This window comes from Neofelis nebulosa, chromosome 8, assembly GCF_028018385.1.
Source record: "Neofelis nebulosa isolate mNeoNeb1 chromosome 8, mNeoNeb1.pri, whole genome shotgun sequence".
Classification (NCBI taxonomy): Eukaryota; Metazoa; Chordata; class Mammalia; order Carnivora; family Felidae; genus Neofelis; species Neofelis nebulosa.
Window position 1 is genome coordinate 58,464,797 of NC_080789.1, and position 15,466 is coordinate 58,480,262.

Below are 15,466 nucleotides of genomic sequence, written 5' to 3' on the forward strand. Positions count from 1 at the left end.
CAAAAAATGCTTGTCTTAAAAAAAAAAAAAAATCTTGTCTATGGAGGGTCAGGGACAAAAATGTACTGGGTATAGGCCCCTCCCTCCCCCAAAAAAACATCCACACGTGATGCAGTAAGTTTTACATAAAGCTAGATTTATTAAGTTTCAAAGGATGGCCTTTCATTCTGAGAGTATGTCCTTCCTACTTTTCTACTAAGAAATGATGGTTATAGTAAACAGTGTTTTCTTTTTCTAGTGCAGTAATGGCAGAATTAATTTTAATTTTACTGAACTGTGAAAATTCAGAAGTCTGAAAACTATTAGTGAAGTGGTTAAGAGCACAGAGGGTGTTCATGGGGCGCCTCTCACCCACAGAGGGTGCCTCAGTAGGTTGAGCTTCGGACTCCTGCTCAGGTCACGATCTCCCAGTTCCCAAGTTGGCACCCTGCCTTGGGCTCTATGCTGACAGCTTTGAGCTGGGAGCCTGGATCCTGGTTCAGATTCTGAGTGTGTGTGTGTGTGTGCGTGTGTGTGTGTGTGTGTGTGTGTGTGTGTGTGTCTTTCTCTCAAAAAAAAAAAAAACATTTTAAAAAAAAAGCACAGAGTGTGTTCAGACATACAGCTACCACTTACCTATTTATGAACTTGAGATGGGATTGCCAGATTTGAAAAACAAAACAGGATGCCCAGTTAAATTTGAATTTCAGATTAAAAACTATTAGTGTGTGTGTGTGTGTGTGTGTGTGTGTGTGTGTGTGTGTGTGTGTGTTAGTATATCCCAAAAATGATGTGGGGCATACTTATACTACAAAAACTATTATTTATCTGAAGTTCAAATTTGCCTAGGCGTCCTGTATTTTATCTGATATCTCTAACTTGAGAAGATTATTTTCATTCCTAACATGACTAAGCCTTTACTAAATTTTACCTGCTATTATTGTTTTTGAAGCCCTTTCTGTGCCACAGCATGACAGGATGTGTGATTTTTATCTAGTCATTTAATTTCTGGAAGCCCAAACGAATTCTTCTGAAAAACAGGAATTATAAAACATTTATCATAGACCTGATGTAAAAATGAAAGAAAAGAAGTTGTGTGAAATAACTCCCAAGGCGCGTTATTGTCGTTCTCCGTCCAAGCCCCTATCGGCCAAGACTACAGGTCCCATAATCCCAGGCTGCGTCCCTCGCCATTACCTCATTCCCTGGCCGCATTTTCGCCAATCCCGGCTTCTCCAGGGGTGTGGTAGCGGGCTGTTCTCGCGACTTTTGCCTTGCCCTTCTCTCTCCTGTGCGATTCCTGTCGCGAGACTTCCTGCTCTCCACCTCCTCCGCCGCTCCCTTTGCCGCCGCCTTAGCCCGGGACCCGGACCCAGCCTCTCCCCTACCCGAACACCGGCCCCGGCTCCGCCGAGGCCCCGGTCCCCCAACCCCGCCTCGCCGCCGCCATGGCGGACCCTAAGTACGCCGATCTTCCCGGCATTGTGAGTACAGGGCCAGCCCCGGCTCCCAGGACCGCACCCCCGACCTACTAAGGACCCCCAACAGACACTAACCCGTGACCCCTCCCGCCTGCAGCCCCTCCTCCGCCCCAGGGCTCCAGCCCCTGGCTCCCCGACGGGCCGCAGCACCCTCCGGAGTCTTCTGACCCGACTTGGCCCTGCCGCGGAATGGCTTACCAGGCCCCTTTTCCGGCAGTCGTCGGTTTCTCCGCCCAGACATCGTCTCTGGGCGCTTATCGCTTGTGCCCTAGTGTTTCCTCCAGCCGTGTCAGCACCACCCGTGTCTCCCCAAATCTCCCCATTATCCCCCCCCCCATCCCCACTCCAAACAGACATACCAGGCCACTTGGTGATGGCCTACAACCCGCCAAAGAAGAGGTTAACCTGGCAGAACCCTTCTTGTGCCAGATAGAAAATTCTGCCCTCCGAGAAACCCGACCACCCCCGTGGCCCACCCCCACATATGCCGGCCTGTACCCTCCTTTTGTGTTGCCCTGCCTGCATTCTCAAGGGTGGGGGTTGGGTCACAGTACTTTTGAGTACTAAGGTCCTGAGTCACTCTAAACCTTTGTGCCAGTGTGCTAGGGTAGTGGTGTATAGGCTGTGGCCTAATTTGAAGATAGCCCTCTCCTACTTCTGATATAATGATTGCCAAGGGCCCGCCCCCATTCTGATTCAGGATAACATCTTTGTCATCACTTGCACTCGCCACCTACCATGAGGTCCCAGTTGTCCCTGCTGTCATCCCAATGCCTTCAAGACTGGGAACTGACATACAGTTCCCTGGGCAGGTGGAAGAGAAGGGACAGAATCTTGGCCTCACAGCCTGCCTTCTCTGTTAGCTTATTCAAATGGAGTGGTTTAGGGATATTGGTGGATGCTGGGTAATGAGGTAGGGTGGTCACTGCTTCTATCTGCAGGCCAGGAACGAACCAGATGTTTATGAAACCAGCGACCTACCTGAGGATGATCAAGCGGAGTTTGATGCGGTAAGACCATGTGCTGCTTCAGGACTCCTCTGGACCCTAACCTCTCTCCCCTAGGCAGACCCTTTCCCTTTTCTGGTGAGCCACAACAATAAGCGGGTATGCCAACCCAGCCTGGGAGGTATGTAGGTTGCAATAAATCATGCCAGGAAGGAGATTGAAGTCAGTGGAATTATAGCCAACAAGTCCTGATCCTTGGGTTTTTTAAACAAAGTCGAAATATCTCTCAAAACAGTTTAGTTTGGGGCTAGTGATTTAGGTAGACCTCTGGATGCTAATCCATGGTAATGAATCATGGAGTCTGAGCACTTACAGACTACTTGAGGTTAGGAACTAGGCCTTTGATTTCATAAAATATTTCACTCAATACATGTCCATTAGTGTATCCTACCAAGAGCTAGATTTTGAAGTATAGAGGAATACACTTTTACATGAATACCCAGTATCCTTTGAGCAAGGAGTGAGAAAATGATGTGGAGATTGTACAAAGATAAGGAATATGGTCAGAGAAAAAAAAAATTGAGAAAGAACATAAATATTTCATATCAGCAAAGGAGAGTGTCTTAGCACTTTCAGATCTAAGATGAACTCTGAGGAAGGAATTAGCTGTGGACACATTTTAACCATGAGGGGAACCACTTAGCATTGTTTATTGAATGTGTTCATTCTGTGTTGGTTTTTGTGCAAGGCAGAGGAATAAATGTCCCTACCCTCAAGGATCCCCCAGACTAGTGAGGGAGTTAGGATACATATAGGAAACATGTAGTAAACAAAATTAAGTGAATGGAAACCAACACAGTAAAAACTTGTATGTTAAGGGCCAAGGAGAACAAAGGTCTACTAGTAAAGTGTGTCTTACAAGATGTGTTTTAGGTTCTATTCCAAAGAGAACTGGGCTGAGGTCACATGGATGATAAAGCAGGCTCAGTATGTGTGTCTGTAAGTCCTGTGGCTATGTCTGTGGGGCTGGTTAATCCTGGAGAATGCTGGCTGCTGGCTTATAATGTATGGCTTGGCGTACTCTCTTATTCCTTACTTGGTTTCCCCTGTGTGGAAGTGGTTCCTACTTTGTGGGAACACCTTCCCTGTCTCCTCTCAGTGGTGTGTTCCTTGTGGCTTCTGTACTTTCTGGCATGTCAGTCTGTCCCCCAAGCTTGAGTATCTGGAGATAATGCAGATGTCATTGCTGAAAGACCTGGGTGTGCACCTGTCACTCCAGATGTATCTTATTAGGAAGCTGCCTTTGACCTCACAGCAGAACAGGCGTGTATAAGCTGAGGACTTCAGTCCTCTGCCCTGTTTCAGAGACGGTTCAACTTTGGCCTAGGCCTCTGCCTATAAAGTATTAAGCCTTCATGGTGAGATGATCAATGGAAGTTTGTCCATTTGTCACTGACTAGCATACAGACTGGCAGTATCACAGCAATCCCCTTTCCAGACCAAAACATACATTGTAGTTTTCCTTTTGAAAGTACTGGAATATTTCTTAATAAGATGACAAGCGTGGACGCCCCTGAATGTGCAGCCGTGATTGGCTGTTTCTCCCCGTTGAACAGCTTATTTCAGTAGTAAGTGGGGTGGCTGATAGGGAGCGGATACCCAAAGTGTTCACGTCCTGCAGCATACTGCCTAGGATGACAGAATAGGAGTGATGGGAGCTGGATGGTACATGCAGGAAGAGTCGAGTTGCCTGCGTCACCTAAGGCTCAACTAAATGACTCTTCATCACTAGGCAGGAGTGGGTGAGGTGGGGAGACCTTCAGCTGCTTCAGGAGCCCAGGTGGGGGCAGGGAGCTGAGATGTTTACTGATGTCAGCTAATTTCTCTGGCCTCTGGGTGTCCCTGTGGGCCTTAGGAGGACAGCCTTCGGGAAGTCAGCTGAGTAATGGTTCTGTTCCTGCTCTTAATATTGATGTAAATGTGCAACTTGAAGAGATGTGAGTTGTACTTAGTCCAGAAACCTCGTGTTGGTGAGGTCTGGATTGTCACTAGCAGCCTATAGCTTTTTCACCTGCCTTCCCAAGACCTAGCACAGATGACAGTGCACATCACCAGTATCGTGGCTGAACCACGAGGTGTTCAGTCACCTTCCTAACTCCCAGCAACGGAATGTTCTGCCTTAGTCTCCAGATTATTTTCAACTTTAACTTGATCAGTTTTTAAAATAGACAGTATAGGCACATAGAGCAAAAGTGTCTTCCTAGCCCTGCCTGCCACCACTCCGTTCCCTTCCCTGAAGACAACCAATATGACCAAATCCTTATGGAACCTTTTGGGGGATCTCCAGATTTTTATTTAAAGAAATAACCAAAGTGTTGACCCTCACTATCTTTTAACCTCCTTCCTCTGATTTTCCCACTGTGGAAAAAAAAAAATGAGGTGCTGGAGGAGATAATGTTCTCTAATATCCCTTAAAGATTATAATTGCTAGTTTAACCTAAACGTAAAAGTATTACAGTTCTCATAGTGGGGAGGATGAGGGAGGAAAGTAGTGTAAAAGGTTTAAGTTTTGCTAAAGATGATCCTGATTTTCCTGTTATCCCTTTAAAACAATTTTAGCAGGAAGTAAAATATTCTAAAATGAATGGGCCAGGCAGATGCACAGGCTAGCCCTTTCTTCTTCAATCTGGGAGAATCTCATCTCTGTATCTCAGACACTCCTAGGTCGATTTGGGTGCGGGACTGTTTGGAGACTTTTTTTAAAATGTCTTATCAGGAAAGTTAATTCCCAACTGGAATTCCCTCCCTGCTGGGCCCACAGCCTCCTTTGGGTCGGTAAGGCATTCTGCTCATGGCTTTTGAACTGCTGGAGCAAGGAAAGTAAACTTAGAAAACCTCCCTAGAAACAGGGTATAGTTTCTCCCTTTATGCCTTATCCATCTCTAATGCCATGTGAAAGGGGAGAGGTGACCTAGCCATAGTTCGATGGGGCCCTGGCAGAGGCTGTTCTTCAAAGGGCAGATACTGTGGAACCCTTCCCCGGCCCGAGATGAGAAACAGTACGTTGTCTTCCTTATGGTTTGAGATATCATAGAGTTTGCTTGATTGTGTTCATTGACTGTTGGCACTCTTGAACTTACCTGAGTTTTTCCTAATGCTTCCCCCATCCTCCCTCCTCACCACCTTGCCTGGACACTAGTTTGCACAAGTAAGACCATTCGATGCTTCTTCTCTGCATGTTTTTTTTTTCATCTGCCATCTTGCATGCAATGCGCTGTCACTGTGCTATTGGTGTAGCTAATCATTTTAAATTCTATTGAGTCCCTAGCGGAGTCACTAAGGGGCCTGCTGGCCTTGTGTTTAAAAATCATTAATCCAGGTTTAGAAGTACAACTATGGTCCATGAATCATTGTCTCTTTCCCTTATGGGGTCTGCAAAATAAAACTGTCCAGTGGAGGATGGAATAGAAACATGGAGGCTAGGAATGCTTTTGAATATGAGGCATTTAGACGCTGGAGTCAGAAGGGGGTTGGCTCTTTTCTCCTCAGAGTGAAATGAAGTTAGGAGAAAAGGACTGTTAGCCATTCTGGACAAGGGTGAAGAACAAGGAGGACAATCACAGTCCTCACTTCCTAGCTGTATGTAGATTACCCCTTGGAAAAACTCGTTTTAATGTTCCTGTGCTAAGCCTTTAGACAAAGGTAAATGGGATGGAAAAGGAGTGTTACGTGCAAGTTTAAAGTAATAACTTGGGTTATTTGTGCTTTCATGAGTCTCTGTTTCTGTACCCCTCCTGACCATGGATGAATGGTCAGCATTGTGTTGATCCATCCTGGACAGTTTTATTCTACAGCACTCTCCAACTTCCTTGTCATCGTGGTTCTGAAGTTCTCCTGGCTGCAGTGTTGGCATAGAGCTCAGAGAGCAGCAGTGGCCTCTTTCCCTGTCTGATCTAGAACCTCAGGTCTTGCCCTCTGAGGCACAGCCATTAAGCCAAACAGTCCTGGGGAGTCAGGGGGTCCATTAGTGAGAGGGACTGGAAGTCATGTACCAGGTAAGCTGGTACCTGAGTTCAGGGCACTTCGAATTTTCCAATCGAGGTGGCTGGGTGTACTGTTTCCATGGTGACTGTCACTACTCTAGGTTATAAGAATGATGATGAGGAAAAACTCATCATCCCACAATGCACCCGTGGGACAGCCCTGGAGATGGTATATACTGTTTACAAACTAATATACCACTTTTCCTTTTCTTTGATTTTCTGTCCTCCCCCATTCTGCTTGTTCCTCATGATTTGAACTTGAGCTTACGGCTCAATGTTCTCTCCTTCTTTGAGTTTCTCCCAAGCTGGTTTTAGCTTGGTGGGGCAAGTAAGAGAAAGGTAGTGTGTGTGTGTGCCTCCCCTCGTATGTTTGCATGCGTGCACCTGTGAGTGCTTATACTCACTCTGCGCAGAGACATCCCAGTGTAGACCACAGGGCCTGGATCCGCCTCGACCCTGAGCTGAAACAGGAGTCTTGGATTAGCTGGACCCTGGCATCAGACAGGATGGAGAGGTTGAGGCTCAGGTGTACCTAGCTGAAATCTCTGGGGCAGGAAGCACTTGTCTTTGTCCCAGCATGCATTTTCATATACACAGCCATCTTCAATCCTCCACCATTCTGTGTGCCCATCAGTAGAGCTCCTGGAGAGGCAGGGCATACAGCTAGATTTCCCCTCCTGGCACTTCCTCACCAATCTTGCTTAGAAGCGAGAACTTTATCTATGTGGCTGGACTCAAAGAAGGCCTCTTTAAAATATTCTCACCTTTCCCTCTTGTCCATCCGCTAACTTCTGTGAACCTTGAGAACAGAGGGTTGAAGAAACATTTTCTGCACATGTGCTGGTAGCCCGTGAATCTTGGTGTCCTCTACACTTTTTGTGCTAGCACGTCGTGGCCCAGTTGCTCTGGTTCCCTCAGTGCTGCAGGGCGAGTTACCAACTAATCAAGATGGATACAAACACACTGGACTATCCAAGGGACCAGGACTTGCCCTGTCTCTACTCTGACAGCAGAGAATGAGAACGGAGCTGCAATTAGGGACTTCATATCTCCTGAAACTCACCATCTCCTGACATATTTTGTTCTGCCTAACCTAAAGTCATATCAAACCATCCACATGGGCACCCTCATTGTCACCGATTCTGCCATCCAAATGTCTAATTCTTCAAGACTAGAGAAACCAAGAGACAGCGAGACTTGAACCATGAGCTCCCACCTTGAGAATTGTGAGCCCTCAATCAGCTACATGTCCTCAGAATCTCCATAGCCTCTGCTTCACATTCTGCCTTGTCCACCTCAGCCTTGTCTCCCCCCACTTTCCTGTTCCATGCCACTAGCTTGCAACATCTCACTGGTTCCCAGATGATCTTAAATTGCTGCCAATGGCAAAGCTTCATGACAGTCTCCCCACCAGAGAGGAAAGGGTCCCAGGCTCTTCTTTCTCTTGGGGTATGTGGTGACTCCAGCTGAAACTTCTTGGCCCCCAAATTTTGCTAGGCTCCCCTGGGCCCTATGGTGCAGTGTGTTTGAAGCTATCATATAGTGCATGTGACAATTTGCTAATAACAATTTTGTCTTTTTTTTCCCTCCCTCACCCCCATTTCCCCACTCCCTTTCCTTTTAACTCTTTTGATTTTCTCACCTCTGGGGAAACCACAAGGAGCTGGTAAGAAGCCTGACCTTTCATCTGCTTTTTAATGGGGTGTGCTGTGATGGGCAGTTGTTCCTCTGTCCTTTTGTCTCTGCTAAATCTTTAATCCCTCTATCCAGCCCCTCCCCAGCTGACAGCCTTTTCCCATCTTCCAAATCACTGTAATGATACTGCCCCTAGCCCATGCCCCCAGATCTCTGAGACACTGGCGGAGTGGGTGCCACTGGAGGACTGAACAGTGTCGGCCACCTGAGTCTCTGGGGCCACATCCTTGGAGAGGCTCTGAGATGATGCCCGCGTCGGGCAGCTCCTCTCCTGATCCAGGACATGGTCCTAAGTGGGAATAGTGACATGAAAGCACTGTTCATTCTTGTCACCGTCCAGGACCTCTGAGACTCACGGTCTGTGTGTTGATCCTTTTCTGCTCGTCTCCTTCCCTATTTAGGAAGCATGTAAGAAAGTAGGTTCTCATCAACATAGTGCCTGGCCCAAAATAAGGGCTTACCAAATGGTATCTATGATTAATTTCATTCCTTGGTCTATAGTCTGTGCTTCCCATTTCTCTTTTTAGGAGGATTTTTTTTTTTTTTTTTTTAATGGATTTCTACTTCATTGGCCTTGACTGGAGCACTCACAGGGGGGAGTGGCATACTCTTGATTATGAACTTAAGAGAAGGTGGTTGCCACTCCTGATCAGGAGTGCTTCTCGGACCAGAGAGGCCAGAGACTACTCAGTTATTTGGCCTGTGGGTGTTCTAGCCATACGTTTCAGAGAAGGTTAAAGAGCTGATAATTTGGAGCCCAGTTGTCTCTTTACCGTTGCATTATGGGGCATCGAGCCCTTTTGTTTTCCCTTAATCTTTAGCTCTTGCCCCTCTGCTCAGCACTTCCCTGAAGAAGAGGTAAAGATCAGAGTTGATGTTTTCTCCTTACTCCATCCTTTCCCTTATTTTTAAAGCTGCCACTCACACTGATTCCTTCTCCAATAGCAGACCGGAGATGCTGCTGCTCTTCATGATGTCTCTCCATCATCAACCTCCGCCCCCACCCCCAATACCCACACACAAGCAGAGACTCTGTCCAGTCCCGGCTGCACATTAGAATCATCTGGGTAGCTTTTCAACTGGCCTGCTATCCCAACCCTACCCCAGAACAATTAAATCAGAATCTACAGAGGCGAGCCCAAGCCTCTTTTGTTTAATTTTAATTGTCTTTTGATTTGTTTTTACATTTTCTAAGTGATGCAACTGTGCAGGCAGGGGTGAGAACCATTGTTGTAGTGAAAGGAAAGACTCACTTTGCCTCCTGTAGAAGATGGAGATGGCATCCTCAGCACAAAAGGACTTCTGGTCTCCTCCCTGCTCCTTCAGTAATGTAGAGAGAGCTGTCGGACTGCTGACAAGTGACGGGGTTGGGTAGTTTGGAGTGCCCCGGCTTGGTGTAGTTACTGGAATCTGAACAGCCAGTCGATAACTAGTAAGGAGGAAACCTCTCTGCTTCGGTCCCTAGGGTAAATTGTCTTTATCCTTCTCTTCACCACGCGCCCTATTTATGGAAGAGCTAGTGCTTGAGACACGGCCAAGGACTCAGGGAGAACAGTTAGGTGCTGCAGCTTCTCTTCGAAAAGATGCTGGGCCACCTCCATGTCAGGACCTAGGCGTGGCCCTTACCCACAGGTCCCCGTGGCAAGCAGATGGCACATACGCTTATCGCTTCTAAGATGTCCCTTAGAGAATACATTACTCTCTTGCCTGTTTTCTGTGTGCCCTGAGCTCCCCACCCTCATGGCAGCCTGGAAACAGGGCTGCTGGTCAGGCCCTCTGCCAACCTTCCTCTTGTGTCTAAGGTTGGTGTCTTCCCTTCAGCAGCACATTCACCCTGGGAGTTAGCAGCTTGCTTGTCTGCCATCCTTCCTCTCCCCACCCCCCAGGAGGATGGAAGGTTAGCTTGAAATGGCCTTCCTCAGCAGCAAGGAAATTTACTTTTGGGAGGGGGAGGTTAAAAGAGGTCAGGTTGGTTTCTTGCCCTGAGTGCATGGTGTGTGCCAGATAAGCGGGAGGGCCCAGTTGGATGGGGTCGGGGGATGGGAGGCTTATGTACAGAGTGGGTGGGGAGGTTATGCTACCTCTGTTCCCACTTGAATCAGGGTGTTAATATTTATACAGCTGAGACTAAATTTACCGGGAAGCTTCCGTTTCCTAGGCTGAGCCTAGCTCAGCAGCTTGGAGTGGAACTGCCCTTCTCTTCCCTTGGGAAAGTAGGGCCCAGTCTCCTCTAATGGTTTGGGGATTTTGTGGGGTCAGGGAAGTCTGGGGGGAGAATGAATCTGCCCTTGGCCTAAACTACCTATTCCTGCAGGAGGAGCTGACGAGCACAAGTGTGGAGCACATCATTGTCAATCCTAATGCTGCCTATGACAAGTTCAAAGACAAGAGAGTGGGGACAAAGGGACTTGGTGAGACCAGGCTGGAAATTGGTTGGGGGGAGGCCTATCCTCAGGCGGTGGTGACTTTTGCTTTGGGGAAAGGGTCGTTCATGGAGATCTCTCATGGTAGCCCTGACAGTCAAGTCACTTGAGTCCATGACTGCCTTGGGCCTAGATCAGGCCCTCAATTCTATCTTCTTTTCTTGGCAGATTTCTCAGATCGTATTGGAAAAACCAAGAGAACAGGATATGAATCTGGAGAATATGAGATGGTTTGTTGTGTGTGTGTTGGTGGGGATGGTACAGTGATCCTGTTTAGGAGAGAAACCAAAGGATACAGTCAGGCTTCTGAGTTTTTCTCTCATTAGGGGTCCTGAGGAACCCAGCAGGATACAGTCGGGATGCTTAGTCCCCCTGCTGTTTGCTCTGGAGAGTCTCCAGGCCTCTAGCTACCTCCAGTTTTTCTGTACTAGGCTGTTGTGAATTCTGAGGTGGATAGGATACCCTTATAACTTGGGCCCAGGGTTTGGATAAATTCTTTTCTCTTTTTTTTTTTTTTTTTTTTTTTTAATTTTAATGTTTATTTATTTTTGAGAGACAGAGAGAGACAGCATGAGCTGGGGAGGGTCAGAGAGAGAGGGAGACACAGAATCTGAAGCAGGCTCCAGGCTCTGAGCTGCCAGCACAGAGCCCAATGCGGGGCTCGAACCCACGGGCCGCGAGATCATGACCTGAGCCGAAGTCGGCCGCTTAACCGACTTCGCCACCCAGGCACCCCTTGGATAAATTCTTGAAGCTCCCTGTATTAAGAGGTGTAACTTCCCTGTCTGTGCTTGCTCTCTAGCTTGGAGAGGGTCTGGGAGTGAAGGAGACCCCACAGCAAAAGTACCAGCGACTACTGCATGAGGTCCAAGAGCTGACAACTGAAGTTGAGAAAATCAAGGTAACTAAACTCTCTTCTCCCCTCTCTGCTCTGACTTATGTCACAGAGGAGGACCTCACAGCAGGAAGAGAAACATTCCCTAAGCTCCTGGCTAAGGGAGCTGAGGTTCCTAGATTTAGGAATATACATAAATCTACATTCAATGCCACAGATGGGTAAGAACCATCCAGTGACTTCCAGCCACTGCTGTTTTTTTTTAAGTTTATTTTGAGAGAGAGAGAGAGGGAGAGAGAATGAATGGGGGAGGGACAGAGAGAGAGGGAGAATCCCAAGCATGCTCCCAAGGTCAGCACAGAGCCTGATGTGGGGCTCAAACTCATGAAACCGTGAGATCACCACCTGAGCCGAAATCAACAATTGGACGCTTAACCGACTGAGCCACCCAGGTGCCCCTAGCCACAGCGATTTTTAAGAGTCTTGATCCTCTTTTTTTTGGTCTTGATTCACACTTGCCACCCCTCACTGTCTACTTCACACCAGACAACGGTGAAGGAGGCGGCCACTGAAGAGAAGCTGACCCCCGTGGTACTGGCTAAACAGCTAGCAGCCCTGAAGCAGCAGCTCGTTGCTTCCCACCTAGAGAAGCTGCTGGGACCAGATGCGGCGATCAACCTCACTGACCCCGATGGAGCTCTGGCTAAGTGGGTGCCCTACGTGGTTGGGAAATCATTGCTGATTGGGGCACAGGGGGACTCAGCCAGGTGCTGGCCAGGATACTAAGGGGAGAGGTAGCCCAGTTTTTCCTTAATGCTGAACATGAGGCAGAAATGACCGTGACTGGGCTGGCCCACATGCTTCAAGACTTGATCTTATTACTTGGTCTCCTGGCCCAGGCGCCTACTGCTGCAGCTGGAAGCAACAAAAAACAGCAAAGGAGCTGGTTCAGGGGGAAAGACCACCAGTGGGACCCCTGCAGATAGTAGCCTTGTCACTTACGAACTACATTCTCGGCCCGAACAGGACAAATTCTCTCAAGCTGCCAAAGTAAGTATGGGCGTAGGGTGGTTGGGGGGCCAGGGTGAGGTGGCCCTAAAGACTTTCCTGCCTCCCTCCAAGGGATCGGATCTGAGGAGAGGGTGCTGGGAATGCTTCTGATTCCTCTTGATGTCTTGTTCCAGGTTTCCCTCACCCATCTACTTTCAGTTAAGATTTTAGGATTGTGACTAGGGATGTGTTCCAGAGAAAGGAGTCCCTGGGCAGAGTAGAGAGGAGGAGAGAGGGGAATGGCAAGTGGACAAGCAGAGAAGAGCAGGATCTTAGTGCCCGCTGCAGCAGCAGGGAGGCAGGTGGCGAATCACACCTCCTTTCTCCTCTCTAGGTTGCAGAACTTGAGAAGCGCCTGACAGAGCTGGAAGCGACCGTCCGCTGTGACCAGGATGCTCAGGTCAGGTGCTCTCCTCTACTTAGTCTGACCCTTGGATCCCGCACCCTTCTTCCTAATGTCCACAGCATTCCACAGAACCCTGGAAAGAGTGGGAAGGGCTTCAGTTATCGGACCAGCCAGTGGGTTGCCAGCTAGAACCAGAAAGGATGGGAGAAGGTAATAATCATGTGGAGATACAAGAACCACTGATTTCTTTCCTCCTTTTCCCAACTAGAATCCCCTTTCAGCAGGTCTACAGGGAGCCTCTCTTATGGTGAGTGTAAAAGGAACCGGTGTTAGGATTACAGAGGTGATACTGGGATTGGGTTTGCTTGGAGAACTGTGTTTGGGTGTGTAGCTCTATACTTAATTCCCTTCAGTGGAATAGGGGGTGGGCTCTTCTAGTCTGATCCTTTCTCTCTCGTGAAGTTTGTCCCAACCCCCACCCCCAGGAGACTGTAGAGCTGTTGCAAGCAAAGGTGAACGCCCTGGACCTTGCAGTTTTGGACCAAGTGGAGGCTCGGCTACAGGTACTAAGCGGAGGGCAAACTGGATTACAGGTATCTTGGGACTTTGGAAGCCCTGGGTGCCCTGTCAACCTTAAGTCTGTGTTTTCAGAGTGTCCTGGGAAAGGTGAATGAGATCGCCAAGCATAAAGCTTCTGTAGAGGATGCAGATACACAAAGCAAGGTCAGGAAGAGCCCTTTCCCTCATTTTTATGCCCTTTCCTGTTCCCTCGTGTTCTCGGAGTCCTTCTGGTGGTCCTGCCAGAGCGTGGGAGCATTGAATCCCAGGTGCTGTCTTCATAAGCTCTGATCAGCTGAGAAAGTCAGGGCAGTGTTTCAGTCCTGTCCCACCCTACTGAAATGACCCTTGTGTACTTCGCTCAGCCACCCCCTCTGGGCCCTGTCATGTCCCCCCCACCCCCAGGTGCATCAGCTATATGAAACCATACAGCGCTGGAGCCCCATCGCCTCCACCCTTCCAGAGCTGGTGCAGAGACTTGTCACCATCAAGCAGCTGCATGAGCAAGGTGGGAGGCCGGCGGCCAGGGGAACTAAGAAGTAGAAAGTGGGCAGTCTTTGTTTCCTTCCCTCTTGTCTTGGATTCTAACCTCACCCCTCTCTTTCTTACCTTCTCTTGCAGCCATGCAGTTTGGTCAGCTCCTAACACACTTGGACACCACACAGCAGATGATTGCTAGTTCCCTCAAGGACAACACCACCCTCTTGACCCAGGTGTGTGCCCCTCTATTAGTCTGCAGCCTCCCTTCGCTAGCACAGACTAGTGGGTTCTGCCTTGGCCCATATTGTAGCACGTTATTGTGGCAGGAGTTTGCTCTCTCTACTGTGTTTCAGTGGTCATGGGACCTTTGACAACTGCTTCACCTGGGATCTTACATCTCACCATCGGGAAAACTATACCTACCTCAGGGTTGTGCGGATTGGGTGAAACACCAACGGGTGAATTGTTAGGAGTCCAGTGAACTTCAGTTTTTCCTGTAACACCTACCCCGTCCTCATCCAAATGCTCCTGTATCCAGAGCACGGCACATCGGGAGGAACATGGACTTTGAAGTCAACAGCCAGGCTCCAGCCTAGTTCTGCCACCTCTTCTCTGACACTGGGCAGAGCCTCACGTTCTTCATTCTTACCAGTGCCCAGCACATAGTCCTCAGTTTCTCTTGGAAGGCACTGTTTTCAGTGCTGAGGGCAGAATTAAAGCTGAGAAGCCCAACACGATAGGACCGTCAAGATAAATGAAAAAATATATCAAGTACAGTATGTCCTTCCTGTACATGGCAGTTTCCTTAAGTTTTGAGTCCATAAAAACCCTCACTTCAACAAAATCTTACATGTCCCTCATCACATGAAACAGATCAAAGAGTGGTACTGCTTGAGTCCTGCCTGCGTGGCAGATCCTAAGCTGGGTCCATCGGACTCCAGGGGTATTTAAAAACTGCTGCTCTAACCTCCCTGCTCCAGGGCCCGTCAGCTAGGCTTCCATGTCTCTTTTGTCTTCTCTAAGAGAACTTCTCCAGGTCCTCATCCAGGTAAGCACCTGGACCTTTGACAAAGAGTAAAACGTCTCTGTTATTTTCTAGGTGCAGACAACCATGCGTGAAAACCTGTCCACGGTTGAGGGGAATTTTGCCAACATTGATGAACGGATGAAGAAACTGGGAAAGTGAGCACCTTTAAGAGATGCGGAACGGGGGTAATCCCTACCCCTTTGAACTCTGTTAACAGCTTATATAGGGTTTCCCCTTCATTATAACTCTCACATCCCCATCCCATTTGACACTGGGGGCAAGGGGTTCTTCTTGCATGTGGGGTTTACACCCCTCCTCTGATGAATACAGACTGGTAGTGGGGGGGGAGGGACATGACACTGTGGTCTCCCCTCAGGCCTCGGGGACACGGGCCCAGCCACATGCCAGCTCCTGTCCAGTACTGCTTTGCCTGGGGTGGGGAAGGATTGGGCCCGGTCCTCCAGCACAGCTCCTGTGGCTGGTTGTAATACTGTACAACTGTTTCTGACCATTAAATGCCGTTGTACTCTGCGTGACCCCTGCTGTGTTTCCTGGGGAAGAGGCGGCACTGAGACAGACCTTCACAGTGTAACAGGCAGTTT

At 48.6% G+C, this 15,466-nt stretch overlaps 1 protein-coding gene across 1 annotated transcript; it reads left to right on the top strand.

Annotated features, from left to right (window-relative positions):
• The first annotated feature begins 1,257 nt into the window (after positions 1-1,257).
• On the top strand, positions 1,258-15,400 carry DCTN2 (dynactin subunit 2). The gene is made up of 14 exons (XM_058742261.1): positions 1,258-1,463; positions 2,402-2,470; positions 10,460-10,556; positions 10,737-10,798; positions 11,371-11,469; positions 11,950-12,110; positions 12,303-12,453; positions 12,788-12,853; positions 13,068-13,106; positions 13,285-13,362; positions 13,451-13,522; positions 13,763-13,865; positions 13,979-14,070; positions 14,937-15,400. The coding sequence occupies exons 1-14, from the start codon at positions 1,428-1,430 to the stop codon at positions 15,021-15,023; spliced, it is 1,212 nt and encodes a 403-aa protein (XP_058598244.1). The 5' UTR covers positions 1,258-1,427; the 3' UTR covers positions 15,024-15,400.
• Positions 15,401-15,466: the final 66 nt, after the last annotated feature.

Bases quoted from the DNA above. Each gene is read 5' to 3' on its own strand.
- DCTN2 (XM_058742261.1), top strand. From the start codon at position 1,428: ATGGCGGACCCTAAGTACGCCGATCTTCCCGGCATT. The intron at 12,111-12,302 runs GTGGGTGCCCTA...CTCCTGGCCCAG, and splicing joins CCCGATGGAGCTCTGGCTAA to GCGCCTACTGCTGCAGCTGG. The intron at 13,866-13,978 runs GTGGGAGGCCGG...CTTCTCTTGCAG, and splicing joins CAAGCAGCTGCATGAGCAAG to CCATGCAGTTTGGTCAGCTC.